Source organism: Cajanus cajan, chromosome 2, assembly GCF_000230855.2.
Source record: "Cajanus cajan strain Asha chromosome 2, NIPB_CcT2T_4, whole genome shotgun sequence".
NCBI lineage: Eukaryota > Viridiplantae > Streptophyta > Magnoliopsida > Fabales > Fabaceae > Cajanus > Cajanus cajan.
In genome coordinates, this window is record NC_138518.1 from 59712494 (window position 1) to 59730902 (window position 18409).

Here is an 18409-nt window from a genome sequence, read left to right on the forward strand (position 1 = left end):
ACATCATTTCATAACCGTCTATTTCAATTCAATTCAGCACAAAATTTCATACACGAACATCCCTTCTCCGCGCCCGGCGCACACGTGGCTGCGCCCAGCGCAGCGCAACCAGAGAGCACCAGGGGGCCAGCGCGCCCAGCGCATGCATGCACGCGCCCAGCGGGACTCAACCAGAGAACCCAAGACTATCTCGCGCTTAGCGCAATAGTCCTTGCGCCCAACACTGGCCGGGCAGAGACTCAAGGAGTCTCTTGCGCCCGGCGCACCAAAACCCGTGCCCAGCGCGGGGAAGGCAGAGACCTCCCTTGGTCTCGCGCCTAGCGCAATTTAAATTTGCGCTCAGCGCCCACAAGGCAGAGACTCCTGAGGAGTCTCACGCCCAGCGCGACAAGGGGCGCGCTCAGCGCCCAAAAGAAAAACCAAAACCTGCCACAACTGGTATCGCGCCCAACGCGGTCCAAGTCACGCCCAGCGCGGGCCAGCCAGAGACCCACCTTCTCAAGCGCGCTCAGCGCACTCATCATTGCACTCAGCGAGCTTGGCCAAATGGGGTCTCCTGATGGCCACGCGCCCAGGCGCGAAGAACTGCGCTCAGCGCGAAGCTCAGCAGCAGCCAACCATTTTTGAAAAACTCTTCAAACAATCTGCAAAACAACCAGAAACTTCACATGCAATCGGTTCGAATCACTACAAATTCATCCAAGAGTCCAAAAATACCACCTTTTTCAACATGCAACAACAAATCAAGGATTTTCCCCCAAAATTTCTCAACACCCCGAAACCCCAAACAACAAGTTTCTCTTAATCCAGCCACGAATCAACCATCTACAAGCATCCAACGAGTTTCTAGCACAGATCCACACCCAAAAATAGCGAAAAAGAACAAAAATACTAGCTTCCCTTACCTCGGGTGAAGATTCCGAGTTCCGGGAAGCTTTGAACAGAGGAGAAAAAAGAACTAATGAGCTTCGAATGCAAGAGGAAGGAGAGGGGATCCCGACACCGGCTAGCACACCTCACAACTCAGCACCACCACCTTGAGTTCAAATAAGGAGAGAAAAGAGTTTTAAAGGATTGAAGGAAAGAGGCTTCAGTTCAAAATGAGAGGGAGAGGGTGAGGTCTTATGGAAGAAAGGAAGAGTCAGAAAAGGGTCTCACAATTTCTTGGGAAAAAATATTCTTTAAAATTTACTTTAATTTGTAATAGTTAATAACGTCAATTGAATAACAGTTTTATCTATGACGTTATTTAATTGTGAGAGAAATAAATAATCATCTACTAATTTAAATCCTTAAGCAAAATTTATTTCGTTAAAAAAAATTTATTTTAAAAAAAGGGGTTTTTCTCACACATGAGTTATTTTTAGTGGTTAATGATATTAATTGAGTAGAACTCTTACGCCTTTAATATCATGTAAATCATAAAAGCTTATAGAATTGTTATTTACTATCCTAAGCTTTTATGGTATAATAAAAATTATCTTTTTCTGAAAATAAAAACAGTTATTAATAACACTAATTGAATAACAATTCTATCATTAATGTTATTGCAAAGGTTTATTGATTAACCATTTTCTAACTTAAATTCTTGTGCAAGTTTTTTTAAATAAAATAAAAATGTACAAATATGAAAGTTTTTATTTTAATATAATATCAAAGAATAAATATCAATAACATTAATTGAATAGGAATTCTATCCTTAATGTTATTGCAATGATTTATTGATTAGCCATTTGCTAACTCAAATCTTTATAATTTTTTTTGTTTCTTCAATAAAAATATATTAAAAGAGTATATTCCATGTATAAAATGATTTAACTTGTGCAACGGTTCATGAAATTAATTGAGTAGCATTTTGACCTTTAATATCGTAGGCCATGAAAGTTTATAGAATAGTCATATGCTATTATAAGCTTTTACCCATAAAGTAAAATAGAAGCTATCTTTTTACGAAAATCAACAACAATAATTATTGATAACAGTTGAATAGAAAATTCTATCTTTAATTTGATCAAATTTGGAGTTTAACGACTAACCCTTTGTTAGCTTAAATTCTTATCCGAACTTTTTTTTAAAAATAAAAATAAAAAAGAAACGTATTTCACATTTTTTTTTATAAAAAAATATACATTTCTTAGGAGTAAAATAAATATTTATAAATTTATATAATTTTGTGCAATTAATTAAAGGTACTATTTTTTACAGGTGTCGTAGGATGCTAATACCTTTCCTACACGTAATTGACTTCCAAACCCAATTTTGATTTTAAAAATTATTTTTAAATGAATTTTCCAATGCTTTTCCCGTAAAATAAAAAATTGGTGGTTGCTTCATAAAAATATATTTTTGCGTCATTACCATTATGACTCTGGTTACGACAATCATCATCATACTTATTCATTCATAGCATAATAAGCAATAATAGATACATGATAATGTATTATCCAATGGGCAAGGACTACAGATTATCAAGTTTGTGGTGTCAGTAGAAACATTACATATCACACTTGTGCATTGTCACTAACAATACATGTAAAGTAGCCTAAGATTATGTGTGAAGTCGCACCCTTTGCACACTCTCACTAAGAGGATATACTATTTGGGTATGATCAAAATAGTTAAATAACACAAAATACATCTCATACACACGAGGACAAGATTGAAGTGATTTAACATCATGTGAGATTTTGTTTCATAATGTGTCAGCATAATAATAGTATGTAAGTAAAAAATCTTTATATTTCTTATATGTTTAAATTATCTTTATTTTTATTCTACTTCTCTTCGGATTTCTCTTATATTCTTGCATGTTGAGGTTTTTATTTTTGTTGCTTATTGCTAATTTATTGAGTTATTTTTATTGTGTTGTTATTATTGTTTTGATTTTTTCTCATTAGAGTAAGCATGTGTTGTAATCACACTAATTGTATAAATGAGAGTTACAAATGGTAAAGGTTAATGAAAAGAGACGTGAATTGTGAGAACAAAATGACACACTATCGAAATATATGATGTGGCTAAGAATATGATAATAATGTGTAAGCGTATTATTTTGCAGTTAAAATTATATATTATAAATTCATTTGTTAAATTTTGTCATAATACTTAAAAAAAAGTTACATTTAATTAGAGTAATTTTAATTCACAACAATTTTTTTTTGAAAATTATTGATGGTTTATTTCTCGCAATTTCAATAAACCGTCAAAGCATATTACATTTTTGGCAAAAATCTTAATCACCACAAAACATAATATTTTTTAATATTTAAATATACTATAACTAAAGTTTATAATAAGTAAATATTTTTAAAAATATAAATTATATTTTAAAATAGACATTCATTTAGTGTATTGCACAAACTATAATAATAAAAATAGAATATTAAATTAAAATGTTAATTATACAGATAGAAAGGTAATTAGCATATTTAAAAGAAATTGTCATATATTGTAAGCATAAACTAAAAAAAATTGTAACAACATTAGTAAATGAATGATTTAATTACAAGATTTTTAAACTTTAAGAATTATTCTAAAATATTTTTAACAACAGAACTTAATTAAATATTTGAAATAATTTTAAGGACTTATATACATTATTTTTTAATTTATATCTTATTTGTGACACCCTCTACCTCAACATACATATACAGTAATTATAAACAAATAAAAATTTTCATCATTAAAAATCAAATTTCCAACCACGTAAGGGTAAAGAGTTCACATTCATAAACTTAATCTAAATAACATGTCGGTAAAATTACAAAGAAATAAAACTGAATTTTCCAAAATGATTTAATAAGAACATCTTAAACTAATCCTATCTATGTCCCGATGTCACATGTCCTATCAGAGCAAAACCCAACATAGAAGCCTAAGCTTCATCACCAACATCTTAGCCTCACGCTGACGATCACCTGTATAACAGTCAAAACAAAACAACACGAGAAAAGGGAGTGAGAAACATCTCACTCTGGCTCACGGTGTAGAAATATACGCCGGATAGCCAAACACAAACAAAACAAGTATAACATAAATAAATTAATAATAACATCACACTCGTCCAAGACATAAAAATATCAATTAATTATATAACATTGAAAATGCACATGTATGGACACGGACTACATATTATCATGCATGTGGCGCTAGTAAAACATCACATGGCATATTGCCGCTAGTAATATACGAAGAGTAGTCTAGGAGTACATGCCGGGTCAAACCCTCTGCGCACTCTCACTAGAAGGATATACTACCAGAGTCTCGTCGGGATAGCTAAGCCGCGCAAGATACATCCCATGCACACAATGAGCGAGATTGGGACTTCCAAACCGAGCTATCCCCAAGGACTAATCCCCAAAGCTTTTACACTAGGGGGCCTTCTCTGGCGGTGTATTCCATATCGTACCCTTAAAACACTTATGCAAATGATGCATGTCAATCAAGACTCTATGCATTCTCATATCACATTATGATGTCTCGTTCTCATATCACATTATCATGTCTCAACACATCTCATCATCACATCTCCTCATTACATTTCATCATCACATTGGCATTATCACATCATATTCACAATTTTTACTGAGCACTTTTATTCATATCAGAACTCATATATTTGCAAAGGTAAACATATATTCATACATCTCGTACAACAAAGAATACAACAAAACAATCAGAAGGTAAAACAGAAAATATTATAAATATGCCTATAAACATTAAAGAACACAACAGAGCAAACGAATTCATATCAAAACTTATTTATTTTCAAAATTAGACACTTATTTACACTCTATAAACATTAAAGAACACAACAGAAAATTCAAAAGGTAAAACAGAATACATTTAAAATTTGCCTGTTTCTCATAGGGTTCCCACAAGAACCCACAGAGCACTCTAATTCATACAATAAACATTTAAAATAATATAATTTACTTATATAATTACTCTTTAAACAATCTCCTCTTACAATCACTAATTCATTCCCTTAGGGTTTCCCATAGGAACCCACAGAGATCTCAAATCATATATTTATTTACATATAAAAAGAGCAAATAGAAGAAACAAATATAATTGGGAGAAACTCCTCATAAAGAAGCATACAACAAATACAGGATTGAGGGCCAATCCCACTACCCAGCATACAGTCCCACACCCAGAGCGAGGTTTCTCACTCCCTCCTTACCTCGATAAGCAGGAGCCGAATCTTGCTGGTCGCCCCCTCTAGGCTGACCTTCGTCTTCAGAGAGGAAGGAGGAAAAAAATTAGAAAATGAAGAAAATGAATTTTAAAGAGTGCAAAAAGCCCTATTTATAGGCATCAGGCCGATAACAGAACGGCCCGTTCCGAATCCGGAACGGCTCGTTCCGAATCCGGAACGGCTCGTTCCGAATCCGGAACGGCCTGTTCTGGGCACACGGAATAGGTACAGAAGCCTCTCCCAGAACGGTCCGTTCCAAAACCAGAACGGCCCGTTCTGGGGTTTCCGGAACGGCCCGTTTCAATGTGGAACGACCCGTTCTGAGTCAAACTTTGTTCTTGTAAAATCACATCCGGAACGGCCCGTTCCCAAATTGGAACGCCCCGTTCTGGGTTAAAATTTTACCCACGCATGCCTGATTTGGAACGGCCCATTCCTAAAGTGGAACGGTCTGTTCTGTGTTAAAATTTTACCCACGCATGCCTGATTTGGAACGGCCCGTTCCAGAGCTATGAAAATCCAGGATTATTAGTTAATGAATAAATAAATGACATATATATATATATATATATATATATCAAATTAAAATAAAATATCAAAACAATTTAAAAGATGATTTTCTTCAAATAATAATTATAACAAAATATCATAATTAATAATATTATAAAAAATAATTTTCATAAATGATTATTATTAAAATCCTTTAAAACTTCAATCAAACCCATTTAATTAATCACAATAATTATAAGGAAATAATCTTCATAAATACAAAAATAAATAATAATTATTCGTAGTATTAGTAGAAAAATTCGGGATGTTACAATTCTCCCCTCTTTTTAAAAATTTCGTCCCCAAAATTACTTGAAGCAAATAAAAATGGATATGTCTCCTGCATTTGACTTTCTAATGTTCCAACTTAGACTTCTGGAATACTACACGGGTCCACAACTTCCTCTACTCCTCTTTTCACCTTAGACCACTACGCTTCTGCTACGCCACTCTCATACATCCTCCTAAGGTCTTAATTCATCCTAATAGCTCCTAAGTGAATACTAAGAGTACTCTTATTGCCTTTTTCTAAGATCATCTTCCTTAATTCGGGATTATTAGACACATAGATTCTATCCTGAAACCACAAAACACCATCAACTTCCACTCGAAAAGGGCTATCTATACCCTTACCAATCCTCTCCACTTGGTTCACTAAGAAAGGATCTAACTCTTAGGCTCCTCTAATCTCATCCATTAATTCACTAGTTACCTTCGACATACTCAATTCAATGCTTCTAAGGGTAAGCTCACAAATCAAGCTTAAATCTCTAAACTCTTCAATCAAATTTGACCTTTAAATCATCAAAATGATAGATGAAAGATCATCCTACTCAAGACATCTGTCACCACATTACCTTTACCTAGATAGCAACTGAGATTAGAATCCTAGTCCTTAAGAAATTCCAACTATCTCTTTTGGTCAAAAGATATTTAAGACTCTAACAATCACTAAATACCTCAAGCTTAGAATCATATAGGTAGTGTCTCCAAATCTTAATGTAATATCATAATCACTAACTCATAGATAAGGTAATTCCTCTCATGAATTTTTGATTGCCTAGAAACATAAGCTACTACCTTTCCTTCTTGCATCAACAATGCATCCAAATTCATCTTATAAGTACTACTATATACCACAAAAGGCTTACTAAAATCCAATAATATTAACACTAGTCAATCTTGCCTTAAGAGTTGGAACTACTCTCATACTTACTATCCCACATAAAGAGAATACTCCTCCTAGTGAATGTAGTTAAGGGCAATGCTATCTTAGAAATTCCTTCAATAAATCTCCAATAATAATAAGCTAACCTCATAAAACTCTTATCTTCACTAACTGGCTTAGATATGTCCCCACTTAAACACAACTTCTACCTGAGACAGATCCATGTTTACCTCAACTAGAATTTACAGGAACTAGAAAACTTATCACATACAATAAAAAAAAATAATAAAATAAATAAAATAAGATAAAATAAAATAGTAATACTTAGATAACTTAACATACAACCGTCTTGAATATATCTCCACCCTCAACTACAATATGATCATATCACACCCTAAGATCAATCTCACTAACCACACGACATTCACCAATTGATCCCTAAGATCATCTATCCACATATCAACATACATGCATATTAAATCATATTAGAATACCTACTTTCACTACTACAAGATGCATATTTTACATCGGTTCTTTAAAGTCATCTACATCGGTTCTAAAACCGATGTAGAATAGAGTGACGTAGAAAATGTATACATTTTTACATCGGTTCTGAAAAACCGATGTAGATTTAAGCATAAATCTACATCGGTTCTCCTGAGAACCGATGTAGATTTATGCTTGAGAACCGATGTAGATTGCATTTTTTTTTTAAAAAAAAATATGCTTGTTTTTGGATTCTTTTTTTTCTATATATAATGGACAAATATTGTCAATCAAGATTAATTTGGCCACCAAATTACAATAACAAAAATTACACAAACAAATTATCAGTTTTAATTTATCACATTAAAGATTTCAATCATTTAAAAGAAACTATAAAATTAAGAGCAAACCCCCCAAAACGTATAGCATAGCCAACTTCATCACCCAACTCTGTATCCATCTCCTCGCTGACTCTCTTGGCAACACTCATAGCTGCCACACGCCTTGGTTGGGTGCAGCCTACTATACCATGAGTGGGCCATAGCTGCCACACGCCTTGGTCTCCAAAAGCATGTCTTCCAATGCATATTGGCTTTGTCCAGCCTAAACAATAGACAGTGACAGATAGTAATCAACACTTGCTATTATAAAGTAAAATTCAAATGTCAAATAAGTTATAGCATTTCAGGGGAATAACTTGAACAGAGTGGAATAAGTTCTAGCTCTTTACAAATTTTAGAAGATTATTCTACTTCAAATTTAATGCATTGTTTCTTTTATGGTAAGTATCCATAGCTGTCTTCACTAAACTATATTTTTTGTTCTATAAGTGTCCTTTTCATTTATTTATTTTTTTGTGGTAGAAAAAGATATTTAAATTTATACAGTACATCAATGAATGGAAATAATTTATTTTTAAAAAAAATGAAGGAGCAAAACTACTACAAAATAAATAATATGATTGGGAGTAAATTGGATATCACAACCCATGGTTGTTTCTCAAAGTTTGCACGTAAACAATTACCTTTTTCTCCTACCGGTGATGCTGTCATCGCAAAAATTTTTGGCTTTTCGTCAGCTTGGTGATAAAATTCCTTCATTGGCATAAGACAATAGTTATTTGTAAATATATTCTCTAACCCAAAAAATGAATAGACAAAAAGAGTAGAAATCATATACAAACTAGTAAAATACAAGGGAAAAAAACAAGGAATGTTTTCCAGTACTCACCTTTATTATTTGTGTATAGGGATGGTTGCCAATAGCTCTATGACATTCATCAATAATTATCAGGCTTATCATTTCTATACGCAGGAATGCTTTTCTTAAGGCATTCAAAAGAACCTGGGGTGTCATAACCAATACCTATAAGACAAAAAGATATTATTAGCAACCATTGATCAAGTCAAAAGTATTCATGAATTTATCTACATAATTTATGGAATCAATTGTTAGTAATGCCCTAAACCCAAAAAATTTAAAAATAAATTAACAATGCACGAAACCGCGTTTCTCTCGGGCATTGCATCGAACAGGTGACGCGCCTCCGAAACGAGGCCCGTTTTGCAGTACATGTTGAGGAGGGAGCTCGCGGCGAATAAATCAGTTAAAATGAATATAAAATCCATTCTTGAGAGCACACGAAGGAATTGACAGCAAAGATTCTAGGCACACCCACTGAATCAGTAATAAATCAGTTAAAATTTTCCAATATATTACTTAACATCCTATAACTAGTGAAAACTAACCATTGTATTAACTGCTTAAGCTTTATGACCGTTAAGTGGAACAGATTAGTTGAAAGGATAATATGCCAGGACACAGGTAATGAATGATCAGAACATTAATAAAAGAGGAAATGAATATGCAAATTGCAGAGTCCAATTATCACAATCCAAAAAAATAAATTATGGCAATAAAGATAAGATATTATGGCAATAAAGATATGTGCCCCTGTGACAAAGACAGATTGAGACCTTTATATCCAACAAAACAGCCCTTCGAGTTCTTGTCAAAACTCCTGACCCTAGGAGAACATTGATATTTTGAATGAAAGATGCACACATATAATCTAACTGAGGCCTTCCTTCTGTCTCTGAACACAATTGCTTATTTTCCTTAACGAGATTAAAGAAATGAGGAAAGTATGTTGAAGCAAGAACTCTGACAACAGAAACTAATGCTTCATATGTTGCAAGAGAAATTTCTGCTCCCATCTGCATTAGACATACATAGCAACAAGTATATCATCAAACACTTCAATTTTGACAGAAACTCACAAATTTTATAACAGAAAATTCATCTAATGTATGCAAGCTACCTCTGAGCAAGAAAGTGAAGAGCTAGTAGTCCTCTAGAAGAATTGCCATATAAAAGTGAAAGCAGAGTTATGTGGAGCATCTCTTTTGATTTGGTTACACCACAACAAGATTAGTGATATAGCCTTTACTGACATTATCTGCTTGGTTAATCACCGCAAAATCAGACAAGATGCAAAATATAAAAAAATAAAATAAAATAAAAAGTGGCAAATTGTAAAAAATGAAGAAAACAGGAATGACTGATTACTAATAATATCATTAGTAAAATGAAGAATAAACCATAAATGCACGAAACGGCCTGGAGGCCGGCGCAGGCGTCGGAAAGCGTGGAGGCGGCGGTGAAGAGGCCGGCGAAGGTGTGGGCGTCGAGGAGGGTGTTGTGTCCCATCATGCTGCGGAAGAGGCGCACGGCGTGTAGAGAGGTGGCGTGGGATTGTTGCTGGGAGAAGGCGTTGATGAGTGAGTTCCATGAGACGGCGTCTTTGTGGGTGATGGTGTGGAACACGAGGGTGGGTTTGGCGATGTGGCCGAACTTGGCGTAGAGGCTAAGAGCGTGTTCGCGAGGGTAGGTGGCGGAGATGGAACTGGTTCTGCGGATAAGAGCATGCAAGGCTCGACCTTTACGGAGGTCTTTGTGGCGGGTGCAGTGGAGGAGGGCTCGTAGGAGATGGTTGTGTTGGGGAGGCGGAGGGCGCGGACGACGATGTCGGCAGTAGCGACGTCGGGGGCGAGGCTGGAGGAAAGCATGAGGTTTAGGGTTTGGTGGATGGGGGAGAGGGATTGGGAGTGGGAGGAGGCGGCTGGGTTTACGTTGCTGAAAAGCGAGAGGGGCAAAATTAGGTTCTCATTTCTACATACGTCATAAGCAAGACCGATGCAGAACATCTCCAGAATTTTATTTTTACATCGGTTATAAGCGAAACCGATGTAAATTTATTTTTTTTTTCTTATTTATTTACAAGTTTGCCACCGCGTTTATGATTTACATCGGTTATACTAGAACCGATGTAAATATAGCGATGTAAAATAGTAATTTTGTAGTAGTGTTTCAAAAGAGTTTTATAGGACATTTGTTCCTTTTTAGAGGTTTTTTTTTACTCATCAGATAAACTAGAATTAGTGCTAGGATCATAATCTACCATGAGACAAATGTAGACTTTCTCATCATCTGAACTATTGTTGCCACCGTCCAGATCCTCCCAGGTGGCCATCAAGCTATTCTTGACCTTTTTCTTGCTAAACCATATTTTCTTTTATCTTAGGGCATTCAATTCAACCTTCATGTCCCCAAGCTTTTTACACTCAAAGCAAATGATCTCCCTTTTAGTTCCTTAATGGGCTTTTTGACTTGTCCTTTTTTCTGTGGAAGCTTACGAGTCTTGATTTCTTGTTTAACATGTTCTTGAACTTCTTAAAAATGAGAGAAATCTCATTGTCTATTAAGTCTTCAAAACCTTTTTCTAAGTTGTTGTGCTTAGATTCCTTTCTCTTTCTCTTATTGGTCTCACCAATTCATAGAACAACAATATCATCTAGTTTCATATGATCCTTGTTGTTCAAATAAACTTCATGAACTCTTAGGGCTCCTAAGATTTTTTCCAGTGTTAAGAGTCTTCAGTTCATATGCCTTTGAGATGACAATGGCCTTAGGCTTCCAAACCTTGGGAAGGTTGTTTAGGATTTTCAAGTTGATTTGAGCTTTGGAGAACTTAATTTTTGGGGATTTTAACCCATTGCACTAGTGTGCTAGTGACATTTTATGATGGATATTTTGGACATTCTATGTTGGCTAGGAACACACCACAAATCCTGACAACATAGAATATTTGCACATTCTATGACAAGTCAACACCTGATATAGAAAGTTCACATTCTATGTTGCATGGTCAACATCCATCATACTAAGTGTTTAAGGGGATGAATATTAATACATTGACTTCCACATTCTATGACGAGTGTGACCATGTCCGTCATAGAATGTGAACCTTTTATGGTGGGTATGGTCACACCCGTCATAAAAGGCTCACATTCTATGAAGGGTATGGTCACACCTACCACAAAAAGTTCACATTTTATGATGGGTATGATCACATCTTTCAAAGAATGTGTAATTTTTTTAATATGTTGTACACCTTTTGAATTTTCCAAACTTGCACAATAATAAAAATACATTCCAGTATATTCCAAGCAGTTCAACTCAACATATTGTTGTCTAGTTCAATACAAACTTATAATATCTAATATCTATCATTCAAATTTAATAAACAATGTATGAATTAAACTTCATAAGAATCAAAGACAGTTAACTATAAAGCTAAAGTTGATAATAATTGTCATTAATTAATAACATTGTACACAAATAAAACTAAAACAATGTACACAAAGATGTACCAAGAGGATAAAACTAAAATATAAATATCTAGTCAATGTACACAAATAAAACTAAAACAATTTATGAAAAATATAAATCAACCCTCAATTTCCTTAAGAAAAGAAGGTGTTCATCTTTTGCAGATATTTTCCATATCTTCATAGGCAAATAAATGTGGATTTTTGAATACCTACTGAATTAATTCAAAATAGAGTTAATATAAACATGATCATTCCATTGTTTTATAATCATTGAAAGTAATTAATTTGATTTTAAAATGTAATACCTTTCTCCATGAGTCCGTAATGTTGTTGGTAATGATGGTGAGCATACATCTCTTAATTTATTTATTTGTTTGGATTTGGTATTTTTTTTATTATAATATAATCTTTTCAATCCAATTAAGTTAGCGTCGTTAACTCTATAATTTCTAGTGATTTTAATTTACACTTGATGTCCATTTTTAACCTCCACTATTAATTTTTTTTTGGATTTTAAACCATGTAAGTTTTAATTAGAGATTCAACGAATCATATTAATATTAAAGATTTTAACAAATTATATTATTATTAAACATCCGATAAATAAGGATATATTTTAAGAAATAACTTATTTAAGATATTATATAATAAGTTATTGTATATGTTAGAAACTAAAATAACATAAAAGCATTTATTTAGGCTAGTAGAAAAAAAGGAAACACTTGATACCTCTTAATTTTTAAAAGATAAATAAAAAATAAATTAAAATAATAGTTGTGAGTAATTACTTTAAAAAAATATATCAACGATTATTATTATTTTAACGGACCCATTTTGGTGAGTGGAGAGAGCGCCAAAACAAAAATCTTACCCCTCCTTTCTCTCTTCCTAGGTTTCTCTCTTCCTAATTTTAACTTTCTCTTTTTGAAAATTCTAATTCCTCCATTCTCACTCCATCATGGCAAAGACGGAGACGAATTCGAAGCGGGAGGCGGAGGAGCCAGGTGTGGCCGTACTCCTGCAGCTGGTACTTGTGGAAGGAGACGTTTTGGGGCTTTTCAACTTCTTCACACTGTCCTCCAACATGGCCAGCGCGCCCAAATCCTCCTTACCACCGGAGAGCATCAAATGCGGTTGCTGGGAGCCGGAGCGGCTCGGAACGGGGTAGGCCGAACCGGAACCCGAACCGGAAGGGGAAGTGGTCGTTCTCTTGCGGTGGTTGTACTGCAAAGCTGCCGCTGTGGTTGTAACCCTAGTTGTTCTGAGCCACCTCTTGGCTCTACAACACTTACCCTTTTTCTATATCATTCTTTAAACCTTTTTCTTCATCACTCATTCGCCTCATCTCTAACCTCTTCACAGTAAGTCTTACTTCAGAATTCATCAAATTTCTAACTTTTTACATGGGTCTTCTTTGTTTTTCTTCATTTTTTGTTCTCTTTCAGGACACCCAATTGGATAAAGATTTGATTTTTTGTTATTGGTTTCTTCAATTATCGACCCATCTTATTTAGGGTTTCAGAAGTCAGATTTTTAGGAGTTGCCACCATGTCGGACGATGAAAGGGAGGAGAAGGAGTTGGATCTCTCTTCTCATGAAGTTGTCACCAAATACAAGACTGCGGCTGAGATCGCTAACAATGTGTTTCTCACCCTCTTAATGTCTTTATTTTCTCAAGAATTTTTATTTTTAATTTCGTATCTTGGATGATTTTTTTTTTTGGAATCTTGATGAAGTACACCTTTTTTTTTTATTTGCATTTTTGGTTTTATTGATGATTTCATTTTTTTTCACCTTTTATTGTTTGTCTGTTTATGATTTTGCAGAGGCCTTGAAGTTAGTTATTTCAGAATGCAAACCTAAGGCCAAAGCTGTGGACATTTGTGAGAAAGGGGATTCATATATTAGAGAGTAAGGTTTTATTATTTATATATGAAGGAGCATTATTTGTGAATTGTGATACTTTTTTAACATACATGTGAATACATGCATACGGAATTGCTGTTTTGTTTATTAATTTATTTTTAATATTTTTGGATTATAGCTTCTAGAGTTTGTTTTATGTGTGTGTACAGACAAACTGGAAATGTGTACAAGAACGTGAAGAGGAAGATTGAGAGAGGTGTTGCTTTCCCAACTTGCTTATCTGTAAACAATGTACTAAGAATTTCAGAGCTCATTTGTTTCAGACTTTGTGAAGAATGAAAAATAATAGATGGTCAGGTTTAGAAGTAAAATCAATCTGGACCATTATGTATAGTTTGCTGTGTAGTTTGTATGGTCAAAGAAGAACTCCTTCCTTACCTTTCACTCTCACTAAAGACACACATATATACATAATACATTGTTAATTTGCTGCACTTGATGCCTTAATATTTTCTCTTATCATTCATATTTCATGCCTGATATGGTTTAAATAAGAAGAAAATTTACATTCAATACTAAAGATATTGTTGGTACTTTTCTTTAATTAGAGTTAAAATTTCACCTTAAGAATATACATAATTAAAGGCCTCCTTTAAATGTTGACGCATATTACTAAGATAAAATTTCAATTCTTATTAGAGAACAATATCAATGATACTTATGACTATTGTATGTATTGTATTTAAATTTTGTCTCTGTAAGCATGTTTTGATTCTAATTGGTCGAAAAATGTCTTGCTTTTCCATGCAGGGCTTTGGTAAAGAGTGCATGCCACGGGGTCAGTGCACCTTTGGAGCACGTTTGGAAGATGAAGAGATCAAGATATTGGCGGAGTTTGTCAAGTTACAGGCTGATCAAGGGTGGCCAAGTATAGAGACTGAAGAAAAGTGATTTAATACATGATTGGTTCAATTTATTTTAAAAGAATAATTTCTTATTTCTTTCAACTTTTTGAGGGAACCTTTGATAAATAAGTGATTATTTATTTAGAATTAAACTGAACCAAACATGCTATTAACTTTTGTTGCATCTTTTCATGATAAATAGGTACGTAATGATTGGTTTACAGTTAATTTATATGCAGACATATACTGGCATGGAAATTTTGGAGTTGTTTATAATTTTTTTGATAGATTTTGGATTTGTATTCTTTTAAAATTACCGAAAATTAAGGCGAACAGATGCCTTGGCTACTACTAGAGGTATGTATACTTGTATTTGGGTCTTGTTTGGTACATATTTATCTTTTAAAGAAGATAGTTCTATTTGTCAAGTAGAATTAAATAATTAATATAAGAGTTTGATTGGATACAAGTTATAAGTGCTTTTTAAAGCTTTCTTATTAAATAAAGAACAATTTTTAGTAGAAAAATTCTTAAAAACACATATAAACTTTGATCAAAACAAACTTTAGTTTTTTAAGTATTTAACATATCTGTATATCCAGAACTTGAATTTCAAAACATTGAATTTCAGACCATTGATAAAGTTAAAAATAATTTATGTTGATTGATTCATATATCAGATAGATATAAGTGATGTGTTCTGAGTTGTTTGAATGTAGAAGTTTGTGTTAGTGCTATGATGAAGTACTCATACAGGAGTCTGGAGTATGAGTTTGTTGATTGCACGCTATTATCCTCCATCTTTATCGATTTGTGTGATGCTCAAGAGCATGTGTGATATTCTGTTTAGTATGGTTGTTATGTTATAACTGGGATCTCTCATGTTTCTGTAAGTTTTTATTGTTTTTAATCTATCTATATGCTATTTTTAATTGTGAAGGATCACCAGGAATTAATCAAGCTTGTTGAATATTATTAACATTGTGAATCGCTGCACAACTTCAAACACTTTTTTATATTTGCATTTTACTATATTCAGTTGATTGGCTTAAGTCATGTATTTCTGCATTAAATTTTATCTGTGTGAACTATTTCTGTCATGCTGACCCATTCTCTGACAAAATTGAGGTTAAAATACTATGCCACCTGCACCATGACCAACTGAAGGCTGTCTTTCACGTTTCTCAAAGAATTAGGAAAGCTGTAAGTCGTGTCTCTACTCTGTATTTTATGCCTTTAAATCTGCTTATGATTTTAGCTACCTTTTGATGACTAACTCTTTATAATATTGATAGGTTGTGATTGCAAGGCAGTATCACTTCAATTATTCTACTCCAGATCGCTCTCGGCAAGAGATGTTGAGTAGAATGACTCCTCTTCCTACTGAGCATTGGCCTTTTTGTTCATATTTGGAATGCACTGTATCCACATATGATTTCCTAACAATTTCTTGTATTTTAATTCAAATGGATGAACATATATATTTTGATTCCTTTAACTCCTTATGAATCATTAAGTTAATTTCAGTTGCATGAATTTTTCATAGTTGCTTGTACTCTATTCATGTTATTACATGTCTCCTTCTGGTTTGTTCAACTATAAATAATCCTAAATGTCATTTTCCTTCAATTATAAGCTGAGGCATTTTCTAAAGTTGAGAAGGGACCCTTATACCTCTGCTTCACTAGTTTGCTTTATTACATTTTTACTCTATCATACATATATATGTTGTATTAGCATATTAAGTTTGTAGAAGCCACAACAACAATAGTAGTCTTAATAGAGTGTTAAAATCTGATTTGATCCAATAGCATTGCAGCAACTGATCCTAATAACCACAAATTGAGAAAACCAATAATCAATAACCACAAAATATGACTGCATGTGAAAACTGAATTGCACCAATATATGCTATATGTGACACTGGTGCTAACTGACTAATTTGTCAATTCTTTTATTGCTTGTCTAGTGTTGCTTACTACTAGTAGTAGTGCTTAAGATTGTCTTGACATAATTTTTACTTTGGAATTTGGACTATTTAGATGTCACATATTGTTCCATTAACATACTATAAACGCATTTTTCAATGATTGTTTGCAGCTGATAGGATTATATAGCACACTTAGTTACTTGTTATTAAATTTCAGAAGACAAATGTTATTGTTTAGTCCAGAATAATAGGCTCTGGTAATCGATTACAATACTTGGTAATCGATTACAACGGCTTAAAATCAAATTTTGAAATTTTCATCTTCTGGTAATCGATTACAATAAATGGGTAATCGATTACCAGAGAACCTTTTAATAAGTAAATTTTGAACATATGATTTTCATTTGTCTGGTAATCGATTATATGTATAGGTAATCGATTACCAGACTCTTAAAACAATAGTTTCCTCATTAAAACTTAAGATACACAAAACTTATATTTTCAAAACCTTATTTATATATATATATATATATATATATATATATATGAGTTAGGATTTATTGATAATAGTCTACATTATGTATACTTTCTAATTAATTAAATAATTTTGGATACTCTCCCACTAATATATTATGTTTTTCTGAATTCAAGCTCCCAACAGAAGATCAACTAAAAACCGTTCTTGATAAAGTGAAAGACTTTTTCGGAGACGCAAAGGAATCTTTTGGGAAGATAACATTACTAGCACTACTGCAACAGAGGATTCAGACGAAGATACAAAAGAAAAAACCAAATGAGTTTATTATTTTAATTTTAATTTATTTTAAAAATAGACAAACACTCAAACACATAGTGTCTCTTCTTTCCTGGCATAATTGAATGTAATTGCTACAATAAATTTTACAAAATATTTTTAATCTTTTTAATAATTAATTTAGATGTAACATCTTGCTAACTTACACTTATGCTTGAGTTGTACTAATTTGATGATCTTAAATTTTATAAAGTTTTACTTAGATACAAAGATGAATTTAAATTTTAAACTTGATGGCTTCTTAATTTTATAGAGTTTAAATTCAAATTTTGAAATTTTCATCTTCTGGAAATCGATTACCCATAATTGGGTAATCAATTACCAGAGAACCTTTTAATAAGTAAATTTTGAACATATGATTTTCATTGTCTGGTAATCGATTACCTATACATGTAATCGATTACCAGACTCTTAAATAATAGGCATCACAGTTAGTGACGAATTTTATCCGTCGCAAATTGTGACGAAATTATGGCGTCGCAAATTGTGACGGATTCTAGTCAATAATAGGCATCACAGTTTGTGACGAATTTTCTTCGTCGCAAATTGTGACGGATTTTGACGGACTCACATACCTCTCAATCCCTCTCAAATTGTGGGGGGTTTAATCCCTCACAAATTGCGAGGGATTTAATCCCTCACAAATTGCGACGGAGTTAGAGGCGTCACAAATTGCGACGGATTTTTATTAATTTCTAAACATTTATTATTAGAAATTAGTGACGGAAATTATACTGTTTGTGATGCCTTAATTCCGTCACTAATTGTGACGGAGAAAATAATCCGTCACTAAATATTTTGTGACGCCAAATTTTGTG

At 33.4% G+C, this 18409-nt stretch overlaps 2 protein-coding genes across 3 annotated transcripts; one reads left to right on the forward strand and one right to left on the reverse strand.

Annotated features, from left to right (window-relative positions):
- Window positions 1–7686: 7686 nt before the first annotated feature.
- Window positions 7687–10588, reverse strand: LOC145954425 (uncharacterized). The gene is made up of 6 exons (XM_083068561.1): window positions 10004–10588; window positions 9724–9861; window positions 9380–9619; window positions 8634–8768; window positions 8428–8497; window positions 7687–8006 (listed from the first exon to the last, which is right to left on the reverse strand). Exons 3-6 carry the CDS (start codon window positions 9617–9619, stop codon window positions 7780–7782), a joined length of 672 nt encoding a protein of 223 aa, XP_082924687.1. The 5' UTR covers window positions 9724–9861; window positions 10004–10588; the 3' UTR covers window positions 7687–7779.
- A 743-nt stretch (window positions 10589–11331) lies between these two features.
- On the forward strand, window positions 11332–18125 carry LOC114916984 (uncharacterized). Of its 2 annotated transcripts, none has more exons than XR_014431629.1 (5): window positions 11332–13717; window positions 13903–13987; window positions 14152–14233; window positions 14753–16050; window positions 16143–18125. XR_014431629.1 is itself a non-coding variant. In XM_083068562.1 (5 exons), the coding sequence occupies exons 1-5, from the start codon at window positions 13205–13207 to the stop codon at window positions 14891–14893; spliced, it is 666 nt and encodes a 221-aa protein (XP_082924688.1). In that variant the 5' UTR covers window positions 12019–13204; the 3' UTR covers window positions 14894–16039. The 2 variants fall into 2 exon arrangements, 1 of the variants encoding a protein (XP_082924688.1); XM_083068562.1 differs by lacking the exon at window positions 16143–18125 and having other exon boundaries at window positions 12019–13437; window positions 13591–13717; window positions 13905–13987; window positions 14753–16039.
- The last annotated feature ends 284 nt before the right edge of the window (window positions 18126–18409 follow it).

What these genes read in the sequence shown, in the direction of transcription:
- LOC145954425 (XM_083068561.1), bottom strand. Translation starts at nt 9,619, where the DNA reads ATGGGAGCAGAAATTTCTCTTGCAACATATGAAGCATTAGTTTCTGTT. An exon ending in CTGTTTTGTTGGATATAAAG is followed by an intron (nt 8,769 to 9,379) that starts GTCTCAATCTGT and finishes TTTGTCTTATAG; the next exon opens with GTATTGGTTATGACACCCCA. An exon ending in ATCACCGGTAGGAGAAAAAG is followed by an intron (nt 8,007 to 8,427) that starts GTAATTGTTTAC and finishes TCTATTGTTTAG; the next exon opens with GCTGGACAAAGCCAATATGC.
- LOC114916984 (XM_083068562.1), top strand. Translation starts at nt 13,205, where the DNA reads ATGCGGTTGCTGGGAGCCGGAGCGGCTCGGAACGGGGTAGGCCGAACC. An exon ending in GGGGATTCATATATTAGAGA is followed by an intron (nt 13,988 to 14,151) that starts GTAAGGTTTTAT and finishes GTGTGTGTACAG; the next exon opens with ACAAACTGGAAATGTGTACA. An exon ending in CTTGCTTATCTGTAAACAAT is followed by an intron (nt 14,234 to 14,752) that starts GTACTAAGAATT and finishes TTTTCCATGCAG; the next exon opens with GGCTTTGGTAAAGAGTGCAT.